This window comes from Neolamprologus multifasciatus, chromosome 15 (genome assembly GCF_963576455.1).
Source record: "Neolamprologus multifasciatus chromosome 15, fNeoMul1.2, whole genome shotgun sequence".
Taxonomy (NCBI): Eukaryota; Metazoa; Chordata; class Actinopteri; order Cichliformes; family Cichlidae; genus Neolamprologus; species Neolamprologus multifasciatus.
In genome coordinates this window covers 14,372,093-14,394,771 of record NC_140453.1, presented here as the reverse complement: position 1 = coordinate 14,394,771, position 22,679 = coordinate 14,372,093, and the positions used below count along the sequence as shown (strand labels likewise).

General features: G+C 39.7%; 2 protein-coding genes across 2 annotated transcripts in view; both read left to right on the top strand.

Annotated features, from left to right (window-relative positions):
• Positions 1-127: 127 nt before the first annotated feature.
• ints7 (integrator complex subunit 7) lies at positions 128-11,409 on the top strand. Its single transcript, XM_085132637.1, has 20 exons — positions 128-347; positions 496-625; positions 1,448-1,594; positions 2,081-2,218; positions 2,324-2,370; positions 2,646-2,845; positions 2,935-3,057; positions 3,621-3,738; positions 3,825-3,959; positions 4,055-4,152; positions 5,419-5,658; positions 5,868-6,005; positions 6,098-6,304; positions 6,543-6,737; positions 7,100-7,203; positions 7,318-7,386; positions 8,335-8,467; positions 9,312-9,410; positions 9,929-10,114; positions 11,022-11,409. The coding sequence occupies exons 1-20, from the start codon at positions 254-256 to the stop codon at positions 11,301-11,303; spliced, it is 2,883 nt and encodes a 960-aa protein (XP_084988763.1). The 5' UTR covers positions 128-253; the 3' UTR covers positions 11,304-11,409.
• Positions 11,410-14,097: 2,688 nt separating this feature from the next.
• The window catches only part of lpgat1 (lysophosphatidylglycerol acyltransferase 1), a 58,686-nt gene continuing 50,104 nt past the window's right edge, over positions 14,098-22,679 (top strand). The window contains 2 exon segments of the mRNA XM_085133859.1: positions 14,098-14,684; positions 15,343-15,595. Of these exon segments, the coding sequence (XP_084989985.1) occupies positions 15,358-15,595 (238 nt within the window). The 5' untranslated portion in view covers positions 14,098-14,684; positions 15,343-15,357.

Genomic DNA, 22,679 nt, shown 5'->3' with positions numbered 1-22,679 from the left:
AGGAGATACTATATAATATACTAATACATATTTCACTTAGATATTTAACTTAAATATATTTTTTAAATACAACAGTCTCTAAAACAGCTTGTTAGCTTGCGACCATGACAACTGGCGTTTTATTGTGAAAATCAATCTCCATACCGGATGTTCTGTCTCTATGTCCTCAGTGTTTTCCTGAATGCCGCCTGAACAGTGAAATGCTAACATCTCATGAGTGTATCTTCTTTTAAGGAGTAAAAACTGCACAGTAATGTCGCTCTCCACCGCACGCTCATTCCTGTCAGAGGCTTGTTATGGCGAACAGGAGCTCGACGCTAACTCCGCTCTCATGGAGCTGGACAAAGGTGTGTTAGCTCGCTGGCTAAAGACTTAGCAAATGGTTCATTGATTGTGTTCTGATCCGGTGTGTCGTTTTTCGTCATGTGTTAAGTGTTAGTGACTATATGGAAACTTCCTACTTTGTTGTGACTGGAGAAATTCCTTTATTTTCAGGGTTGCGGTCGGGGAAGCTCGGTGAGCAGTGTGAGGCTGTGGTTTTGTTCCCCAAACTCTTCCAGAAGTACCCCTTTCCCATCCTCATCAACTCTGCATTTTTAAAACTAGCAGACATCTTCAGGCTCGGGTATGATTGCTTTAGATGATCATTTATTTATGTATTTATTTGTTAAAGGCTACTTCACTGACAGTTGTTTCCCTCTTTCTTTATAGCTGAATCTAATATAGGCATCTCAATGCATTTCAGAGTGTAGAGAAAATTTTAATAACATCTCTTAGTAATTCAGCGTACAGTTTAACCACAAGCCTAAGCCGTCATGCAGTTCACATAATCACTCTCAAGCTAATGCAAAAATAAAATAAACTCTGAAACACCAAAAAACAAAACAGATAATAGATTTTCTTCTTATATTTAATGTCTAATTGCGTGTCTTTGATGTCTCTAATGAACTTGATGTTTATCAATCTTTAAAAGTACAAGATACTTTAAACTAAGCATACCCAGTAAACTGATCATTGAGGGCAGGCGTGTTAATGTGTAATTGTGTTGTATAAAAAGTATGAATAGATGTAAGTACAGAGGAAAAATGTTGGTGTGAGGAAGGTTTTAAAAATTAAAAAACTATAACTATTCTTCATGAAAAAAATGAAATTAAAAGTTGTATGAAAAGAGAGAGAGAAGGTTCCAAATAAGAGGATTTGGGGGGGGGGGGAGTGTATTTATTTCACTTTAAGAAAGAATAAGAAACAAACTATTCTTACATAAGTGGATTTTTCAAACTAATTTTATTCAAAAGTGCCTAAATAAATAAATGTGTGCATCTTATGCACTTTTTAATAGAATGTTTTTGAAGTCGGTAAGATGTATTTAGAAGATGCAAGAAGTTAAAGATTAGCTTTACTGTGCCACAAACATCTTTAATAATAGAAGCTTATTTCTCTTTTCCAGTAACAACTTTCTACGTCTCTGTGTACTCAAAGTGACTCAACAGAGTGAGAAACATTTGGAGAAGATTCTCAATGTAGATGAGTTTGTGAAACGGGTGTTTTCAGTCATCCACAGTAATGACCCTGTGGCCAGAGCCATCACTCTGAGGTAATAATGTGAAATCATGAATAAAGACATGAGTGGCGCATCTGACCCTAGCACACTCTTCTGTCAACCCTCTGCATGTCCTCCTTCACTACATCTACAAACATCCTTTGTGGCCTTCTTGCCTGGCTTTGGCATCCTTTGTGCAGTGTATCCAGTGTCCTTCCTCTGCACATGTCCAAAACATCTCAGCCTTGCCTCTCTAACTTTTACTCCAATATGCTCAACCTGAGGTGTCCCTCCTTTCTTGTCCTGTGCATTCTCTGTGAGAATTGTAACATCTTCATCATACATGTTAGCAGATCTCACTAACATCTTGTAAACCTTCTGCTTCACTCTTGCTGCTATCCTTCTGTCACAAATCACCCCAATACTAGTCTCCATCCACTCCACCCTGCCTGCACTTTCTTCGTCACCTTTGTTGTGCACAGTCTTTTTCAGTCATCTCAGATTTTTCAAAAGAAAATTCCTGCTGTCTTATGTGTTCAGGATGCTTGGTAGTTTGGCCTCCATCATCCCAGAGAGGAAGAATGCCCACCACAGTATTCGCCAAAGCCTGGACTCTCACGACAATGTGGAAGTCGAGGCAGCCATCTTTGCTGCTGCAAGCTTCTCTGCACAGTCAAAGTAAGGAAACGATGACTAAAAGTGAGCTCTGATGTATGGGATGATGTTTTAGATGATCTAATTGTGGTGTGGCTTTTTAATTAATTAATTATTTTTCATTTTCAGAGACTTTGCAGCTGGTATTTGCAACAAAGTTAGTGAGATGATTCAAGGTAAGATGTTTATTCTGTATTTAAAATGTCTCAGATCACGTGAAGATAAACGAGAGCTGTCGTGGTTCAAAGCTTCATTATTACTGATGTCTTTTGTTTTTAGTTTTCTCACTAAACTGAGTGCAGCTATTCTTTTTTTTTTTCATGCTGAAATCACGGAGAAAAAGAAACACAAAACACTGCAAATACACATTTTGCTGAACCCAAATATAACCCAGCAGATAACATGTGCATCTTTTACATAACGTTTGCATTGATCTTTTCTTCCACCTCAGGTTTAGACACTCCTGTGGAACTGAAACTGAAGTTGATCCCCATGCTGCAGCACATGCATCATGACGCCAGCCTGGCATCCAGCAGTAGAGAGCTTTTACAGCATCTGGTGAACTCTTATCCTTCCACCCCCATGGTCATCGTCTCCCTGCATACTTTCACCCAGCTGGCCGCCTCTTCCCTCATAGATATCCCCAAGCAGGTAGACCCAACTTGCTCGCACACAGCAATGCCTCCTTTCTTTTGGTTTGTTGTAGTGAACCTCTGATTTGGTTCCTAATCTGTTTGCAGCTGCAGCTCCTCCTTCAGTACCTAAAAGATGATCCGAGGAAAGCTGTGAAGAGACTTGCAGTTAACGATTTAAAGCTCCTGGCTAAAAAGGCTCCTCACCTGTGGATAAGAGAAAACACTCAGGTAGAGCCCCAGATGGCAACAGTTGCACTGTAGGGTTGTTGTGATGTTTAAAATCAATCTGCAATCTAACAGCTTTTAGTCAAAGGAGCTTGCAAAGAAAAGCGTCTGGACTTCTTTAAGTTACTTGAAGACGTTTCACCTCTCATCCGAGAGGCTTCTTCAGTTCTAAGGTCAAATGGTGGGGAGTCCCAGATATAAACCTGGTGGGAGTGTCCCCCCACAGAGGGACAAAAGGACCCCCTGATGATCCTCTAATCGCCTGAGCCAAGGTGTGGAACTGGGTGTGGGTCCCAATCAGCCAGACTTTCGGGTGAGTTCATTGTGAAACCTGGCCCCACCTTATCATGCGAATTCCTGAGGTCAGATGGCCCAGGGTGTGAGTGGGCGTTAAGGCGTCTGGGAAGGGAACTCAAAACTGGATTATAGATGGCAGAGAGTTGGTGTCGTAAACCACCGCCTCTGTTCAAAGATGGTCGCTCACAGCTTCCTTTGCAAGCTCCTTTGACTACGATGACCTGGATGACTGAGAACCTTCACAGACCTAACAGCTTTTACGTTTGCAGATGCTGTGCGAGTGTGCTTTGACTATCCCCTACAACAGTTTGAAGCTGGGGATGTTGGCCGTTCTCTCCACCCTCTCTGGAACTATTGCAATCAAACAGTATTTTAGTAATGTGGGAGGTAATGTTTACGCTTAAATCGCTGCATTTAGGAAACAAAGAATGCCACTCTGAACTGATCTGCATTCTCTAAAACTTTCTTCTCAGGTGGCTCTTTGGTTCCACCCCGGCTCACTGACCTGGTTAAATTGGCACAGGAATGCTGTTACCACAGCAACCTGGCAGTAGCAGCTCATGGGGTCATAGTGCTCACCAACATTGCCATTTCCTGTCCGGAGAAAGGTTAGTTAGACTGGGCAATAACCTATTTGGGGGATGCTTTTAATTCTTAATCAGTGTGGTAATATTTGTTGTTGTGTGTATCTCCCCCTCCTCAGATATAGTACAGCTGGAGCAGGACACAGTTTTGGGAGTGGAGTCCCTTCTGATGCTGTGCAGTCAGGACAACAGCCCCAGTGCACAAGCCACACTGAAAGTAAGACCTGAGGAGGCAGAGTTTACATTATAAAACATCTGAAAAAGTACCACAATGTATTTTAATTTAAATTTGGAAAACTGGTTTGGTTTGGCTGGACTTTTAAGAGTTACAGGTTCATTGTTACTCCTGCCTTGCTCACTGGACCAATTGAAGTTTCTCATGCGTACATGGTTCAGGGATTTGTCTGACAGAAATGTGTAACGGCAGCTGGTTGACGGTGGCTCCTGGAGGTTTCTGGTTCTCACTGGATGAAATTAGTTGCAAAGGATCCGCCACAACAAAAATCTCCCAGTGATTGCCTGGGTTGAGCGCACGTTGCCTGTAGTTCTTCATGTTTGCCTGAAAAACACTCGTTAACTATTAGCCAAATAGTACTAGAACTTTAAAAAGTGTAACACAAACTGGAAATGGAGAAGTTTCTCTTTAAAGTAAAAGTTGTGCCTCAGCACTGTAGCCAACATGTTGCAACAGACGCAACTTTTACTTTGAAGACAAATGCTCCTTGTTTCCAATTTCCATTACACTTGTCACAGCTTCACTACAGCTCGGAAATCAGGTGGACACTGTGTGTAGCTAAGTCCGTCAAAGTACCTCTATAGCAGTACGCTAGCAACCAAAGCAATCAAAAGGAGGTTTTTTACAATTGTTTGACAAATACACATTTTTTCCCTAGCGACAGATGGTTGCCAGGATGTCACTGGTGAACTGTAGAACTGTGTAGGCTTATGCAAATTAAAACAAATCAGTTGACTTGGTAGATAGGTCTGGTAATCAAATTTTGTTTTGGGGTTTTCCAGCTATTTACGGTGAAGCAAAGCTTAAGCCTTTTATTGAAAATATAAGGCTCTCAGTTTCTTCTGATTGTCTGCTTCCCTTACAACCAGAGCAGTGTGAGATAACTTTTGAAGGATATTCATTTACAGTTACGTCATACAGAGGCAAGAGTAGAAAAACTGTCAGAAACGGAGCAATCTGAAGCCTGAGCTTTTGGCTCACAGGGATAACTTGTACGTACTTTGGTTTTATTATTTGAGGCTTTGGCCTTGTTTGATATGAGGATTCATCTCTGTGTTATTATATTGATAATAGAGAATAAAGAAATGTTTTTCTTTAATACCAGCTGCACAAACTTTGCAAATGAGGCCAGAATTATTTTGGGAGTGTATCTCCATGTCTCTCCTTACATTCAGCTCATCAGCCAAACCTTACCTACATTTTGCTGTAGTAACACCCATCTCTGCATTTTCTTGTTTTCAACTTTAGACAGCTCTCACCTCATTGGTTAAGCTGCTGAAAAGTCGACCCCATCTCAGCCAGTCTGCAGTGGAATTCCTGCTCGGCCAGCTCCACTTGTCCTGCGACTCCTCTCGTGTTCTCATGTGTCACGCTCTGGCGGCCATCGCCACCCACCTGCCTGTGCTGGGGGACGGTATGCTGGGGGATCTGGTTGATCTCTACCGGGTGGCCAGTCACTCGTCCACTGATAAGCAGCAGGAGCTTCTGGTGAGAGATGTGCAAGGGTTCACGCATCAGCTGATGTATAGAGACTAAATGATACATGATGCAGTTTTATTTAGCCTTCATGTTTTAATAGAAGGTAGAGGAACCTCACAGGAGCATCCTGTTAATATTTACCTCCTTGTTTTACTGCCTTTACATATCGCCGATTTCTAGAGTTTCACACTCATCGCCCCCTACTGTCACTGCTGCAGGTTTCCTTGGCAACAGTGATTTTTGTTGCAAGCCAGTCGTCTCTGTCAGCCGAAGTGAAGACTGTCATCAAACAGCAGCTGGAGAACGTTGCTAATGGCTGGACGGTGTATCGCATTGCACGGCAAGCCTCGCGCATGGTGAGATCTTTGAATCAAAACGGTGTTGCAAACAGCCACGAAGTGCTTCGGATCTCCAGCAAGATGATTATTTTCTTATCGTTCACCTGTAGGGATGCCACGAGTTCTCCAGCGAGCTGTACCAGTGTGTGCGGACTCGTGTGGCCTCGGAGCACTTCTACTTCTGGCTGAGCAGCCTGAAGGAGTTCTCCCAGGCTGAGCAGTGCCTGAGTCACGTGGAAGACGGGGACTACAGCGGAGCCATGAGCGCCATCGCAGAGGCCTTGCGCTCCTACCAAAAGGGCATCGCCTCCCTCACAGTCAGTTAACTGCCAGGCATCTGCTTGTCAAAAAGCATTAATACTGTTTATCTATCACCAGTGACAGGATGCTGAGAGCTGCTGATAGCCAGTGTGGAGAGGGTTGCCATTAGAGCTGATTTCAAAGCAACTCTAACTGCTAATGATGTGACTCACCTAGAATCTCGTTAGATCAACTCAACCCGTGCCACTATTTAACTGCTGTGTCCTTATTTATCTGATTAATCCCTCCCTGCAGGCTGCCAGCACTCCTCTGAGCCCGCTCACATTCCAGTGCGAGTTCATTAAGCTCCGGATCGACACCCTGCAAGCTTTGTCGCAGCTCATTTGTACTTGCAACAGTCTGAAAACCAGCCCTCCTCCCGCCATCGCAACCACGATCGCCCTCACTTCAGGAAATGAGCTGCAACGCTGTGGCCGCATCTCAATGCAGGTGACATGCTGAATTTTGGCCTGAGAGGAGTGGACTCCCTTTTATTTATTTTTTTATTTTGAATTTGTGGTTACAGCATGTCAAAGGTCACTATTCAGGCTTTCTGTTAATGCACCAGCAAACTGGAGCAGATTGTTCATCATGCTGAAGAGGTATTTGCTTTTAATTAGGAGGTAAATTTGATTTAAGGTTAGTGTTCAATATAGTTTTCCCTTTTGGGCCTCCGGGTCAGTAGCTCAGAGTTTTACTTGGATCTTTTTATTGGATGACAAAAAGCCAGTATAATTATTTTATTTACCTAGCTTTATCTAGAGGAATAAAAGCATAGTTGTGAAGCTGTGATGCGTTTCTCTTCTCTACAGATGAAGGTGTGCATGGATGAGTTCAGAAGTCTTGCTGCTCGCTATGCTGACTTACACCAGTCGTCGTTTGATGCAGATTATGCGACCCTTCGCAATGTGGAGTTGTATCCTTAAACGCACTTCATCATACTTTTATACTTTCCTTCTTCTCTCTGTTTAAAAAAAAAAAAATCATCTCATAACTTATGTCCTTAAGTTTTCTTTAACCGTTTGCCCAGACAACAGCAGAGCTGCTTGCTTGTCTCCCACGTGATTGAAGCTTTGATACTGGACCCACAGGCTGCCAGGTGAGGGCTGCTCTGAGTGTCAACAAATAATTTGATTTGAATGGATCTAGTTTAGATTGTGTTGAGTTTTTCTGTACCGGAGTTACTATAGTTTTGTGTTTTGTTAATAGTTTGTACCTGTATTTTACTTTTAGTTTCCAGATTGGAATTTCTTGCTTCAGTTTAGTTTTGTTTCAGCCGTAAAAGGCATTATTGTCACCCTGCTGGCCAGCCGGGCAATGTGGATACCCAAGTTTGTGAATGCGATAACTCGAGAACGAGGCAACATAGGAGTTTCAAATTGATACCATAGGCATATCTAGAAAAATCTCAGACAAGTTTAAATCTCAGCGATCAGGTTTTTCTGAAAATCTTGTGAATACAGTCATTCGAGAAGGAAGTTGTCTCAGATTTTCAAAACGATACCACAGGTGTATCTTCTAGAATAGTCCAGATCTTCTGTTGTTTGAAAGTGTTTAGTTTCAGTTCAGTTTTTGTGTTTCAATGGTAGTTTTAGTCTTTTTAGCTATTGTTGCATGGAGGACGTGTGTCAAAGACTAGGTTTAGCAAAATCTGCACATATATTACAATGAAAACACCACCGCATTAAAGCAGTAGACTCACAGACTGGTAGACCTTCAGAGTATCAGATAACATGTCCATCAGCGCCTCATCGGGCAATTTGTCATAGAATTTTTTTTACCAAACTAACAAATGTAAAACTAAGGATTTTTCCTCTATATTTTGGTTTTATTTTATTAGCTTTCAGCATCACACATAGAGGTAGCTCTTTATAAGCTGCACACAGATGTATGACAGTGTAATAAAAGTAAATACACCTTATTTTATTTGACAAAAGCTCCTCCACTGGACCGTGTACTCGACTGATCTGTAGAGAAAGCGCTTTGCAGCAACAGGTCCCTTCCGTGAATTCCCCCGACATGTCTTCCATCTGTTTCTGTAATGTAGTTTTCAGGAGTACGGCACTGTGGGGTCGGTCCAGACGGAGAGCGAATATGAGCGACGGATGATGTCGGTCTTTAACCACGTGCTGGAGGAAGCGGAGAGCCTCACCAAGAAACACCCTCCTGTCTCACATCTGGTAAGATTAACACTCGGTACTTCATCATCGATGGTCTGGTACTAATGCCACAGACAAAGGAGTTAAAAATCCCAAAGTGTGTGGATGAAATTATGTTTCTTTAGTTTTTTTTTTTTTTTTTTTTTTTTAACAAAATCTAAAGAAACGTCTTGTTTGCAGTTTTGTAATATTTCACACAGTTTGTGCAGAAACTCGTGCGTGGCTTCATTCCAGGTACTCCGGCTTCCTCCCACAGACAAACGCATGCTTGTTAGGTTAACTGGTGATTCTAAATTAGCCGTAGGTGTGAATGGTTGTCCATCTCTCAGTGTTAGCCCTGTGAAAGACTGGAGAGTGTCACAGGGCGGTCTCCATAACTCTGAGTTGGATCAGTTGGATGGATGAATATGTAGAAACACTGAAAACATTACAATAATTAGAAATATAACCCCAAATATTAGAAGGGTTCTCAGGGGCTGACAACAAATGGTCTGCATATACTGTAGCTCTGACAAAGAGTCTGTGTTACCTTATTTAACCCTAGGATATGCTTTTTACTGTTCTTTTTGAACATCTCATCAACAAACACAGAAAGACAAACAACCAAAATCTATAATGTTAAAAGCAAAAAAAGCTAATTTTGCAGGGTTGCAAACTACCTCACACAACTTTCTGTTAACCTGTCGCACCGATAGATGAAGTCCGGTTAAAAAAAAAATTAAAAAAAATTGGAGAACTTTCATATTACAGTAGACCAAGGGTCGTAAATGACCCCACTCAGTTGCTTTAAGGTTGGGGGGAAAAAGTGGAAATGACAAAAATGAAGTGGGAGCAAATGATGAAAATGTGTTGCTTGTTTTTTCAGCACACCAGCTGTCTCTGTGATGCTGTCATAGCTTTGCTGAAGGTGCCGCTGTCTTTCCAGAGATATTTCTTCCAAAAGCTGCAGTCCACCAGCATCAAGGTAACTGTTTTTAGTTGGTTTAAAGAGAAAAGCACAATAATGATATGCATATTCTAAGGCACAGTCACCACAGGCTGTCTTCCCCCAAGCTAGCTGTTTATTGGACTTGGATAATAAGATTGATATCGCTTAGGAGTAGATATGTAGCTAATACAGGGAGACAGCAGGCTCAGCTCAGGACAAAGACTGGAAACGAGGTAAAATCTGCCTGCCAGCACTTCTAAAGCGCACTAATTCACATATTATGTAAAATCACCTCTCTGTGTTTTTATGGGGATTATGTGCTGGACTGTTTCTTGGCTGGGCTTCTTGGAAAGCAGTGTGTCGAGCCAAGAAATAGTCCAGGAAATAGCCCGCTGTAAGAGAAACGCATGAGACATTTCCACAGTGTCACATTAGTATTTTAACGTGTACATCTCTCTTGGCTGTTTTGGCCGATAAGGTGGGTGTTCATCAGAGGAAGGAAGACATTCTTCCTTTGGTACTCTGAAGGTTTATATGTGTCGTGTTTTTTCCAGCTCGCCCTTTCACCATCCCCGCGAACACCGAGCGAGCCAATCCCAGTGCAGAACACTCAGCAGCTGACCTTGAAGGTGGAGGGTGTGGTGCAGCACGGCTCAACTCCGGGACTCTTCAGAAAGATCCAGTCAGTCTGTCTTAATGTTACCTCAGTTCTTCAGAGCAAGACGGGACCTGACTACAAGGTGTGTGGCCTCAGTCAAAGTTTTTTTATGTACTTAGTTTGTATTGACACTTAAACAACTTAGATGTCACAAATCTTATTTTCATTGCCACTTTTACAATTGTTGTGACAGAGTACAATGCTAAGCACAGATTTGTAAACTCTCTCTTTGTTGTTTAAATATCATAAAAATATGTCTCCATGTCCTCATAAAGAGCATGTTATTGGTTCTAAAAGACAAATTTCCCAAACACTATCCAGCCACATATGTTGCAGGATATAGTTTCCACTATTGTCAATAGTAATAATAACTGATGATTGCAAATAAGTCCCAGGCTTCTAGAGATTGATTTTGATGAGCCCGTGTGATTTGTAGCCACAGCTTCCTGTTCCTGTCTTCTGCAGCTGCAGCCCATTTGCTTCACTGTTGTGCAGTCAGAGATGCTCTTCTGCATGCAAGTCCGACCCCTGACACCTTGCTGCGTATATCCCTGCTCTCTCCTCGCCTCTTTCCTGTCTACTCTGCACTACCCAACTTTCAAATAAAGGCGAAAAGCCCAAAAATAAACCTTAAATTTTGATGCTCTGATGCTCAGTTCGAACTCAAAGAGGTTGTCTTGATGACGTCTGCATGCCTAAATGCATCGAGATGATGCTATCTGGTTGGCTGATTGAATGTTTTCATTACTGAGCAGCAGAACGTGTATCTAACAAAGCGGCTTAATAGACATTAGCGTTGCTGTGAGTAATGAGCTTGTGATTTCTCCGAGGTGCTGTCTAGTTCACTATGTTTAAGAAAAGTCAGATCTTCTCAGCTGATCTCCAAAACTGGACAACTCACTACAACATAGTTTAGATGGATTAAAATGGCACAGATTAGACCAGTTTAACCAGTATAAACGTTTTAAACAGTTTTTTTCCCATTTCAGATTCCACTAGATACTAAAACAAATGAGATCAAGCAGCGTGTCGAGCCCCATAACGACTACTTCAGCACCCAGTTCCTGCTGAATTTCTCCATCCTGGGCACCCACACCGTCACCGTGGAGGCCTCGGTGGTAGATGAGAGCGGCATAGAGTGGAAGACGGGGCCCAAGACGACGGTGTCAGTGAAGTCTCTGGAGGACCCGTACTCCCAGCAGCTCCGTCACCAACTGCAGCAGGGCGGAGCTCAGCCCGCGCCACAGAGGAGCACATACACTCGCTTCTAGTAGTGCTTACAGTTTGAACTTCTGCACTTGACCTTGTAGAAATTAAATATGTACATATTTTTTAATGATTAAAATACCAAATTGATTTAAATAATAACTTAGTGTGGTTTTTTTTTTAACACTATTTCTTTTAACTCATCTATTTTAAGGCTGCTCTTCTATATCTTTTGCTGTCTGGATAACATCAAAATGCCTAATTTAATGCAGCTTTTTAATTTTTCACATATTCTCAAATAGGATTTCATGCGTGCAGTAGCCTCTCTGGGATAGTTTAATGCTAAATGTCCTTGGATTTAGCGTCCTACATACATGCAGTTGCACAGACAGCCAACAGGGGGCAGCCCATAGTAATTAACGGAGCGTCTTCGTTTGAAGACCATTACAATCTGTGCTGTCAGCCTCATATTTATCTAAATGACTGGACTATAAGATCATATTTTAACACTTTCTTGATAGTTTAGCGTTTTAAATTTTTACCCCTCAGTTGATTTTCCTGTTATGATCATCAGCATTTAAGTACGGAAGCGTAGAGCTGCCACCCAGGCAAAAGAAAAATACAAGTGTATCACGTTATAACGTGAAAAGTTTATTGTTCTAACAAGATACGTTTCCTGTTTGTACAATATACTATCATGTTTGAACAACATAATATCACGTTCGTACAATATAATATTTATATTGTACGAACGTGATAATTATGTATATTGTAATAACGTGATATTATGTTGTTCAAACATGATAGTATATTGTACAAACAGGAAACGTATCTTGTTAGAACAATAAACTTTTCACGTTATAACGTGATACACTTGTATTTTTCTTTTGCCTGGGTGGCAGCTCTACGCTTCCGTATTTAAAAACCTAAAAGTGAGCTATAATTATTTTAAGCTTTTATAATGTTATTAATTTTGCGCTCACAGCGTTCCTAAAATACCATAACGCTGTTTCTATCCTGGAGAAGAAAAGGCAAAGACTGTTAAAAATAATAATAATTATAAAATATCCACAATGTGAGCTTAAAAACTAACTGGAAATGTGCCAAGATGACTTCAGATGTAGTCATAAGATTTTTTTAAATTTATTATTTATTTTTGTGATCGTAGACTGAAACCAACCATCAGCACTTCAGAGTCTGCGCACTCAGACTACTGGCAGGCGTCAGATGATCAAGCGAGAAGCGCTTAAAAAAACAACAACGTCCGCTTTTGGTTTTCAAAATCAAAGTGTCTCGATGACCTCATTGTGCAATAGAAATTCAAATTAGTTTCTAGTTCACATTGAACTAGTGTGGCAATGATTACAGTATTATTATCATTATTAGAAGTAGTGGTAGTATTGTAGTATATATAACATTATTCCATAATATAGGTATTATTATTTTATTGAACTAATAAAACTATTAAATAAAAAAGCAAGAATAAGTAGAGTATGATCACATGACCAGAGCAATAAACATTTAAGAATACAGTTCATATTATAAGTTCAAAATATGTAATTATGGAGAATTAAAAAAAAAAAGTGTAAAAAATAAAATAAATGTGAAAATTTATTTTATACAAGATCTGGCCAAACAATAAATGTTTAGAAACATTTTATTTTCTTAATACAAGAGCCCAACATTTCATTACACAAAAAAGTTAGAAATAATTTATTATGGCAAAAACTAAAGAGTAAAAGAAAACATATATACATAAATGTATGTAAAACATCCTCACAGGACAACACCATTAACATTAAAGCTTTTCATAACTTTGTGAAAAGAATACATTTAAAAATGTAATATATTCAGGTATAAAAATTGCACAAATAAATATGGAGAAAAAAACCCTCAAAGATTAAAAACATGATGATTATGTGACAATGATCTATTTGTAACTTTGTAAATAATCCGACATTTGAATCTTTAGCAAACTATTTAAGACTAATTCGTTGGAACCGACATCCTTTTTAGTAACAAGTGTGATCTGACTAGGAGGGATATTGTCAGGTGTTTTGTTTCCGTTGTATATGGATGATCTTCCTAAAACATTAAACAAAGTGAATACTGGAAGTATGATGGGGGTCTTGTTAATCATCCAATATAGGCTGATAGTTGGGGGTGGGGTCTTGTTAATCATCCAATATAGACTGATAGTTGTTCCAGCAGCTGCTCTGGGTTGACTTAATTTATAATTTGTTGAGTTAAACTCTAAAAAAGTGCAATAATTGAGCTAATTTTCGCTAATTCTGTTTGGGTGATCATTGTTTAAATGTATAGACTATAGTCAGATATTTGGATAACAGGAATGATCTCTGTGATGATCATCATCATAATCCTTATCCCTCTGAAGCTACTACACCTCTGCACCTCATCCTTTCAGTGGACTGTGTAAAAAGGTCCACTGAGCTCTCTCCTAGACATCTTCATACTTCCACAGGTATGTCATATGACCGTTCTGCTCTTCATCCTCTCAATAGCTAATCTCACTTCCTCCTTAGTATCGTCCTGCACTTCCTTATTTACTAACTTTCCTCCTTCTGTTATTACCTCTCTCTCTCAGGAGCTCCTCAAACTACTTTATCTTCTCAGTGAAGAATCCAACCTTATAAGAACATTTAACAATGTTAATCTACAAAAGTGACTAAATACTAAAGATTCCTGGCGTGGACATGTAAGGATTTTTAGTTAAGCCTTTTATTTTCATTTAATAGCATAATATCTAGACCAAAAAAAGAAAAAAAAAAAACTGACTTCACTTTGTACGATTACTGTTAAGAAGATTTTATTTTGAAGGCAGGATCATATCATTTCCGATCCTGTTGATCTTTTGTGTACATTGACGCGGTGTGATCGGCATCCGGAGAAAGACAACGGCTCTTGGAAGCTAGAGACGAGAAATCGCTGATCTTTGTATTTGATGTGTACCTGCGGTGCGTATTTTAAGGCGCGTTTGTCTAACGATCAGGGCTGATCCCAACAGGCCTCCCCTCGTCGGCTGAGCCGCCTCTCGTCAATATTCGCTAATGGGAGGTCGGCTAACTTGACGATGACGATGATGGTGATGATGATGATGCATCAGAGGATTTATCCCGGTGTCTGACTGAGATGGAGCCAGCGGCGCTCGAGTGGAGTCGCTTGCTAGCCAGCTAGCGAGCTAACGGTGCCCTCCGGAATTGAGCGTGTTCCCAAGCAGACCGCGTTTTATAGCTAAATGGGTGCAGCCGCAGTTTTATCGCGCAGTATTTCCACCTTTGACCCCCACGTTTGATAGCCCGACCATGCCGACCTGCAAATACTGCTAACTTAACCTCCTGGGTTGGGCACACGTGACAGCGTTTATCTCGCTCCAACAATTAGCTGCACCTTCGGCCGTCCTTGGATGCTTCAGTGACGGTAACCGGGTGAGTAACATGAGCTACAGGACTTTTACTAGTCAATTACAGGGGTCGGGCTATATTCTGGATGAGGCACACGGCTATTGCGCTTTACAGGAGCCTCCGGACACCCAGCGTACGAGTTAACCTGTGTTATTGTCTCGTAAAACACTGGAGTGTTAAGTCTTAGCTGTCTATGCTGTGCGTGTCGGTCTATTTCGCAATAGTGCCGATATTTATTAACTAATCTCGTTATGCTAACTCACTCCACCGCTAGCTAGCATGTCATGAAGTACTCGACCGCGTCCTGAGCGGCTGGTCCTTTTATGGTGCTGTCTTTACAAGGAAAACTGTAAAAGATTGGCCGCTAGCAGACTGTCGCTAAAGAAGAAGGAGCGGGCATATTTAAGAGTAAATCTTCATTATCAATACTGTGACTGCAGCGTCCAGGACGCGTGTGTTACATATAAATTCCGTGAAATAGCCTCAGCCGGTTAGCGGCAGACTCTGCTTGGTTTACAGAGTGTGTGTGTGTAATAGCTATGAGTAAATTTGGGGATTGGTTCAGACAGTTTGTGTACAGTGAGGATAACGTGATGCAAGTTGCACACATGACTTGTTTCCTGTCTTGTGAAACAAGTCACTAGGAGAGGCTAACTGCTGCCGTGCGTGTGTCCTTTTGCAGACGGTGTGTATCAGGATGGCACAGGTCTTGGATGGGGCCGGGAAACTGGTCTGGGTTCTCCTCAGATCCGTGCTCCGTTTCACTTTTATGTTCATCAACAACTGTGTAGCCATCCCATCCTACTGCTTGTACCTGATGCTGCTTCAACCCCTGAGAATATGGGACAGCTCCGTTTTCTGGCACATTGAAGGCATCATGTTCAAGTGGTTGCTGGCCATGGTGTCTTCATGGGGTTGGGTTGCAGGTTATACAGGTAAGATGTTTTTTTTTTTCTCTTTTGTCATCCATTGTGCATCACTGTTTCCGTGTGTGTGTGTGTGTGGATGATGGGTTCAGTGGTGACCATCTAATAATGCAGGAGCCTGTTCTAACACCAGTATGAGCTTCAAGTCTTTTCTTCACATAGGCCTGTTTTCTTCCAGGTCCTAGGAGGTGACTTAAGAAGTTATTGCTATTGGGAAGATATTTTTAAGTCTTTAAAGCTAATAGAATTATTCTGTTTGCTGTAGGGAAAAGTACACATTTTTAATGCTTAATGAATATAACATCAACCCAAAACATGTTTGAGAGAAACAAATGCTTACTGCTGTGACTTAGATGTACTTACATGAAAGAGAGAGACAAGCATTGGCTAATACCGCCCAGCATCGTGACAACTAAACATTGTGTAAACATGTTATTTTACAAACTTGGGGTTTGCTGAATGTCCTACTGTAAAACCCGCTCAAAAGGTTACCGCTATTCACTTCTAAGGCTCTTCTGAACAAGTATTATCTTTGCTATATTTGCACCACATACATTTTCTTTTGTACTTTCCTCCCCAGATCATGACGGCTAATCCACCCGAGAACATGAGCTGTATCTTCTCTCAGTCCCTTCCCCTTTGTAGTTAGCATAAAAGATGGTGATTTGTCTTAACTAACCATCGAATGGTAGTGAAACTTTAAAAAGTCAGATGCAAACTGAAAATGCAGAATGTTCACCCTCAAAGTTGATGTTTTGCATTACTGCTGAACCAACAATTTCAAAAGGGGCACATTTTACGTTGAAGCTGAATGGCCGTCATTTTCGCTTTGCATTTCATGTTTGATATTTTTCACTGCTCGGACAGTGGTTGGCGAGCATTTGCAGAAAAATCAGCAACTTCCATGCAAACTACGGGTGAACTCGACAATCTGCTACTGGCCAAAGGAGTCACAGGTTTTCTGTGTGGTATACCACTTTGTGACCAACTTAACCTAGCAATAGCAAACTGGTTGTGGCATACACATTTTTCCATAGTGACCGACGGTTATCGTTGCGTCACTCGCCATCCTCTAGGCCGACATGAACGAGGCTTCCCTCGGCACCTTCAGCATGCACTTACAACTAGCAGAAGAATGCAATTTTTTTTCTGTAGCAACAGGTGGTTGCCAACTGGTCTCTTGGCCTGTGCAACTATGTTTTTATGTTTTGTTTTGTTTTTTTTATACTGGGCATGGACTGCAAAATAAAGGGCTGATATCAGTGTTTACAAAAACAGTATGGCCATTTATGATACTGATATATTTGTTTGTTTGTAACATCTTTATTATGATAAATAGCAGAAGCATTTTAAAATCCTTCCACACTATCTTTATATATATATTTATATAGTTTAAAACTGATGCAGCGTCACAGGTTAATGTAAGACAGTAAATGGGGTAAATTTTGTAATTTTTCCTCTTTTCTTCTTTTTTAATACCAGTTGTTGAAAAAAACAAGTCAATAAGGAAGCTATTTGTCTATTCTTGGACATTCCAAGTTGTGGAAACATGTTACCTCTTGCAGCTTCAGGTGTATGGTTAATTGATTAATAAGCTGCTAATGTTTTGGCCAAATGATTCAATAAAAATAAACAGCTCATTCAATTGATGTTTTATTGATCCCACAAGGGAAATAATTGTAAGATGGTGCAAAACTTTTCTACATACAACAGTTCTTAAAAAATAAAAATGAAGTTAAGTTTAAGAAGAGTGAAAAGTGTGACTGAGATTGTGCAACAGAGAGAGATTGATTTTAAAAAGCTAAACTTGTTTGTTTTGATCCTCAAGTACTGCAGCTGCACTTTGCCCTACTTTCAGTAGAGCTTTTTCAAATAATTGTGGTTACTTGCTTTAATAACTGATTCTGTGTAAGTGGTGTTGTATTGAAATGCATTGCTTGCTGTTTATAAGGTTGAATATATTTCTTCTTGATTATATAAGAATTGTGCATTTGCAGATGGTTCATTTAAAGTAGCTGATCACTGAATATTTCAGAAATTGTTTCAAAATTATAGATTAAGAAAACCTTTTTGTGATGATTTTGTGCTTTTCTTTGTCATTTCTGAATTCCATATAGCTTTGGGATTTGTAGTCGGACACAATAGGCGTCTGGTGCATTCAAAAAATTACAATGCACATTTTTCAGTTTTTGACATTTTATAGTGGCCAGATAAATCAGTAATGAAGCTAATTGTTGGTGTGCTCCACAAATGACAGATGGAGACAGAATATCAGACACACCTGACAGACACGAATATCACAGGTCGTTGTTGTTTCCACTCGAATGGCTGGTTGGATATCTTGACGTGAGTCAGGCTACAGTCGGGTTCATTTATATGGAGCAAAATGCTTACAAACTGCTAAGTGGTGAACATAGGAAGCAACAAGGCATGCTAATTAATAATTCAAAGCTTTCACTCTATAGAGCACCTGGACTTGCGTTGAGCAATATGTATTGCAGGCTTTGATCGACAGGATTTGGGAGTGAGATATTTGGCCATTAAAGTTTAATTCAGATTTTAAAGGTATGACATGCACTGTAATTTGCAATCTGATACTACTCATACTATGTATAGCTATGTGTGCGTACTAGTATTTGTTCTGGATCTTTTAAAGTGATGAAAACCAGATAAAATAGGACGTTAGTTACATTAATGCTTTGCAATTTTGAAATGTGAAAAATCACTTTAAAGCAGGTTTGTCAAACATAAGGCCCAGGGGCCAGAATCAGCCTGGCAAAGAGCCCACTGAACAGCTCTGGAAGTGTGAAGGAGTGTATAGATTTATGAGCTTTTAATTGTATTTCCGTAAGTTTTACATCTTTTTCTATTAATCATTCATAATATGCCAAATTAAATAAGTATTAGATAAAAAAAAAATTATATGGTTTTTACAGTGGGTCCACAGGAAAAATACATTTTCTTTAAATTAATGAAAACTTTGTATTTAATAATTGCTGCATTACAAATCACGATGGAGAGAGAAAAAAATGGCTTACTGAGTCCCCATTTTGATTTCCAGTCAATTGAAACCTTATCATTATCCAGCAGGGGGTTGGATTTTTTTTTTCTCAAATGTGTAGGTATTGCATTTGAAAAAAGGAAAAAGGAAGTACATTTCATAACAGAAGACATTGTGTCATTTTGTTCAGTGAAAACAGGGTGGCATTACCATGGCAACCGAGAGAGTCCTTTTATTTTTAACCCAATCCAGGATCTTTTTGTAACCCTAACCAAGTTTGTTGCAAATACCTAAACTTTACCAACAAATTCTTTACAATAAATAATTAATATTAATACAAATTTTACAAAATGTGTGAGACTCAAATGTGGTTGGACTGGACAGCTCCAGTAGGACTAACTTTGAATCGATTAGATATCAAGAAAAGACCAGCAGTCGGCGTTTGGTTAGTTTGAAATGTTTGCTGGGCAGATGGACATAGGCGCAAGAGATGAGCCAGCCATGATGCAACATTATAATTATTAGTAGTATTATTATTATTATCAAAGTCTGAGTAATGTTATTGTTATAAAAATTCTGCTAAATCAAAGATGTGAAGCTACCTGCTACAGTTTTACTTCTGCTTAAAAGCTATGTAAATATACTTGCATAGCTTTTAAGAATCCAAGTTATCATTGTGCAGCTCCAATTTGGTCCGAGTGGTATAATTACAATTGAGGATGTTATCATTATGCAGCTCCGACCAAATTTCATTTGTGGCTTTTATGCTCAGACAGTTCTGACATGTGGGGAAAAAAACAAAACATAAATAGGAAAAGACAGAAAAAGGATTAGATGAACTGTTCAGTGGGCAGTCCTGGTTGTCCTTTTGTATGTGACAGTCTGAATTTTGTGCTCAAGGGCACTGGGACAAGGTTGAGTCAGTTAGCACTGTTACCTCTCAACACAAAGCGGACCTGCTCAAACCCCGGTTCCCCGCATTGTCTTTGCAATCTTTTAGTGTGGACGACACAGCACTATTTCAGTGCTCTAGTTTTTGTCCAAGGTCACAGCTTTCGACATTTATAGTCCATATTTTTCTTTCCATGTTCCATAAATGTTGTAGTCTGATATCAGACTTGATCTCAATCTTTAATCGCACATTGCTTCTACTCTAATTTCTAAGGGAAGGGCAATCTGATTTTTTTTTTCTCCATAAATCTTCCCATAATTTAAATCAACACTAATAGAAAGCCTTGCAAGCAAAAATGAAAACGATTCAGCACCTTCATTTGCAGCAGGTTCAGTGGCCAGACTTTACGGTGCTGAAAACAAGCGGGTATTGGTTGCTTTAAATATTCCTGCTGTGGAGTCTAATCATTGCTGTTTGGCTAACAGTTGGACTCCAAATGGGCCTGTGGGTGACTGTGACTGTATTCATGATTGGTCTGCATACCATTCTTAACACGATGCTGTGCTGCCCTGTTATGTGGGACTTTTGGCAAACAAAAATGTGTTGTAAACTTTGCTGTAGATTCATCATAATAAACACTCTTTTTGCAGTTTTGTGTAATTGGCAGAATCCTAATTGGCATTTAATCTAACAATAAATTGGTCAGATAAGCCATGTTTTAAGAAACTGTGCAAAAACTCTGCTTTCTCTTCTTAAATGTGGATATTTGCTGTTTGCTGGTTTGTTTTCTGTTTTGGTTTTGGTCACACAAACCAAGCTATTTATGTACTTTTGGAATGATTTTAATTAATTATTTATTTTTTGTCCAGTCATCCATCCTATCTTATGAATGGTCTTTTTCCAGATTTTAGATGGTATCCATGGTCTGCACCATCATGACCTCACAAAATGTCTTTTTTGGCCATAACTCAAGAATTCATCAATAATTTATGATGAAATTTCACATAAATGTTTTATTGGATGGAATGAAACGTTGCATTCTGACCGAAGCATTTAAGCACAAGGTTGTGATTTTATTTATACCAATTAACTGACAGCATAGTGTTAAACAAGGAGTCCTCCTAGCTGCTTGTTTTTATCTATGATGTTCCTAAAGCCTGATGAGTAAATATCATGGCGTATGATGGATATTATAAGTTGGAGTCTGTTCAGCCTGTGTTTGCAGTCCAGAAAGTCTAGAAATATGTCAGGAAGGGCTCTGACAGATTAATACGCTGCAGTCTTAAAGCTATGCTTTTGGTTAACTATCACACATGACGGATGTTGCATCACCTCCTGTGGAGAAACAGAACAGTGGTGTTTTGTAGATATCGTGGGTCATTTTATCAGTAACAAACACTCGCATGAGAATGTTTTGGTGATCACAGGGGCAGTTTATATGAAATTAAATTATAATTCCAGATTTTCTCACAGTTTGAGGGTGCAAGTGAAGGCTGAGGGTTAAAGTAGCTATGTTACTATGAGTGAATGCACTCTTAATCTCTCTTTATTTTTTTAATGTTTTTTTAACTAGATACTCACCGAGAGCTGCTTTCTTTCCTAATTAATGCACAGTTTGTGGGAATTTTGCACCTTTTCTGGTTCGTTGGCTGCTGATTATTAGGGTTGCAATAAAGGATGACATCAGCTTTAAAAATGTGACGACACTTCATGTACTAATACCATGTAAATTTGTTTGTTTTGTTCTTTTTTTTACTAGTATTAAGCAAAATTGAATAGATGAGTTTGTCCTGTAAAAAGGTTCATGCACCTCTCAAATGGCTGAAGTCAGGACAGAGCATCTTTAGTTTGGTTATCAGCAGCTGGGAGCATCATCTCACAGATAAGAGCAAACCTCACTCCACAGCATGTCCACTGCAATCATGAATCCATGAACTGAAACATCTGTCAACTCTGAAAGCTTGTTATTTTGGACAGGAAAATATAGTCTTTTTGATTTAATTTGAAGCTTTATTTAAACTTGCGGAAAGAAGCCATTTTTAGTTTCCTATTTGCACTTTTTTTTTGTTAAAATACTACTGGCACTTTAATTTGTATTACTTAAAATGAAATAAAAAAAAAAAAATTAATTCTGACAGTCCTATCGAGTAATGTTAAAAATACACTGTAGTTTGAAATTCATGTTTTCTGTGTCATGAATTTAATTTGCTGTGGGACGGGACAACAGGGTGATATTCACAGGTGGGCAGACTTCAGCAGGTGAGGTAGTGGAGCATAGAACAGAAGGACTGCCAACAGGACGCAAAGATAAGATAAGAGTTATTCAAATAATTGTTGAGTAATTGACTAATCAAAGAAAAATTGGCAGATTACTCAACTACCAAAATAATCTTTAGTTGCAGCCCTACTGATTATAATGGAAGGCATGCTGCAGTATTTGACTGCTGGAAGGCTCCCCTCTGCAAACAGGTTAACCTGTGACAAATGATTAACTAGATTTGTGTAGCAGACAAAGCACTGATCTGCAATTTCTTTTGACCAGAGGTTTCACAACTCCTATGTTCTCTCATAGACTTGGTTACTATTGTTGAGGAAACTAAATGATGACCGCTGTTGGAGTTGAGCTTAGCTTTCAGTACAGTGATGTCACTGCACGGTGATAAATGTTAAAATACTTCATCTCTAACGTAAGGAACTGAAGCATTTGGACGGTTCCAGCCTGTTGATTGAAAGAACTATAACTGCTCCACCAGTGCTGCTAGCTGGTTGGCATGACTCAATAGTGCATCATAATTGTGTTTTAATGTTAGCTAACAGGTATTTGCCTGTTTCACATGTAAAAAGGGCACAGGTACAGTTACATTAAGGAAAAAGTGCTCGGTAACAGCAGCAATAATCAAATAGCCACGATGCACAAGTGACGCACACCTGATGTCACTGTGAGTACACCTGTACAGCCATAATGTGACACCTTATACATAATCAAGAGTGTGCGATACATCAGTGAGCACTGCTCACCCTTTATTCCATCACGAGACTCATAAAGGCGTGTCCTGCTGTGTTACACTGTCACAGGATGTATTGCATATATTCAGGGCTTGGGTTTCAAAATGAGTATTGCACTTAATTTAATCCATTACCCCCCCCCCCCCCCCCAAAAAAAAAAAAAAAGAAAAGAAAAAAAAATCAATTATATTGCA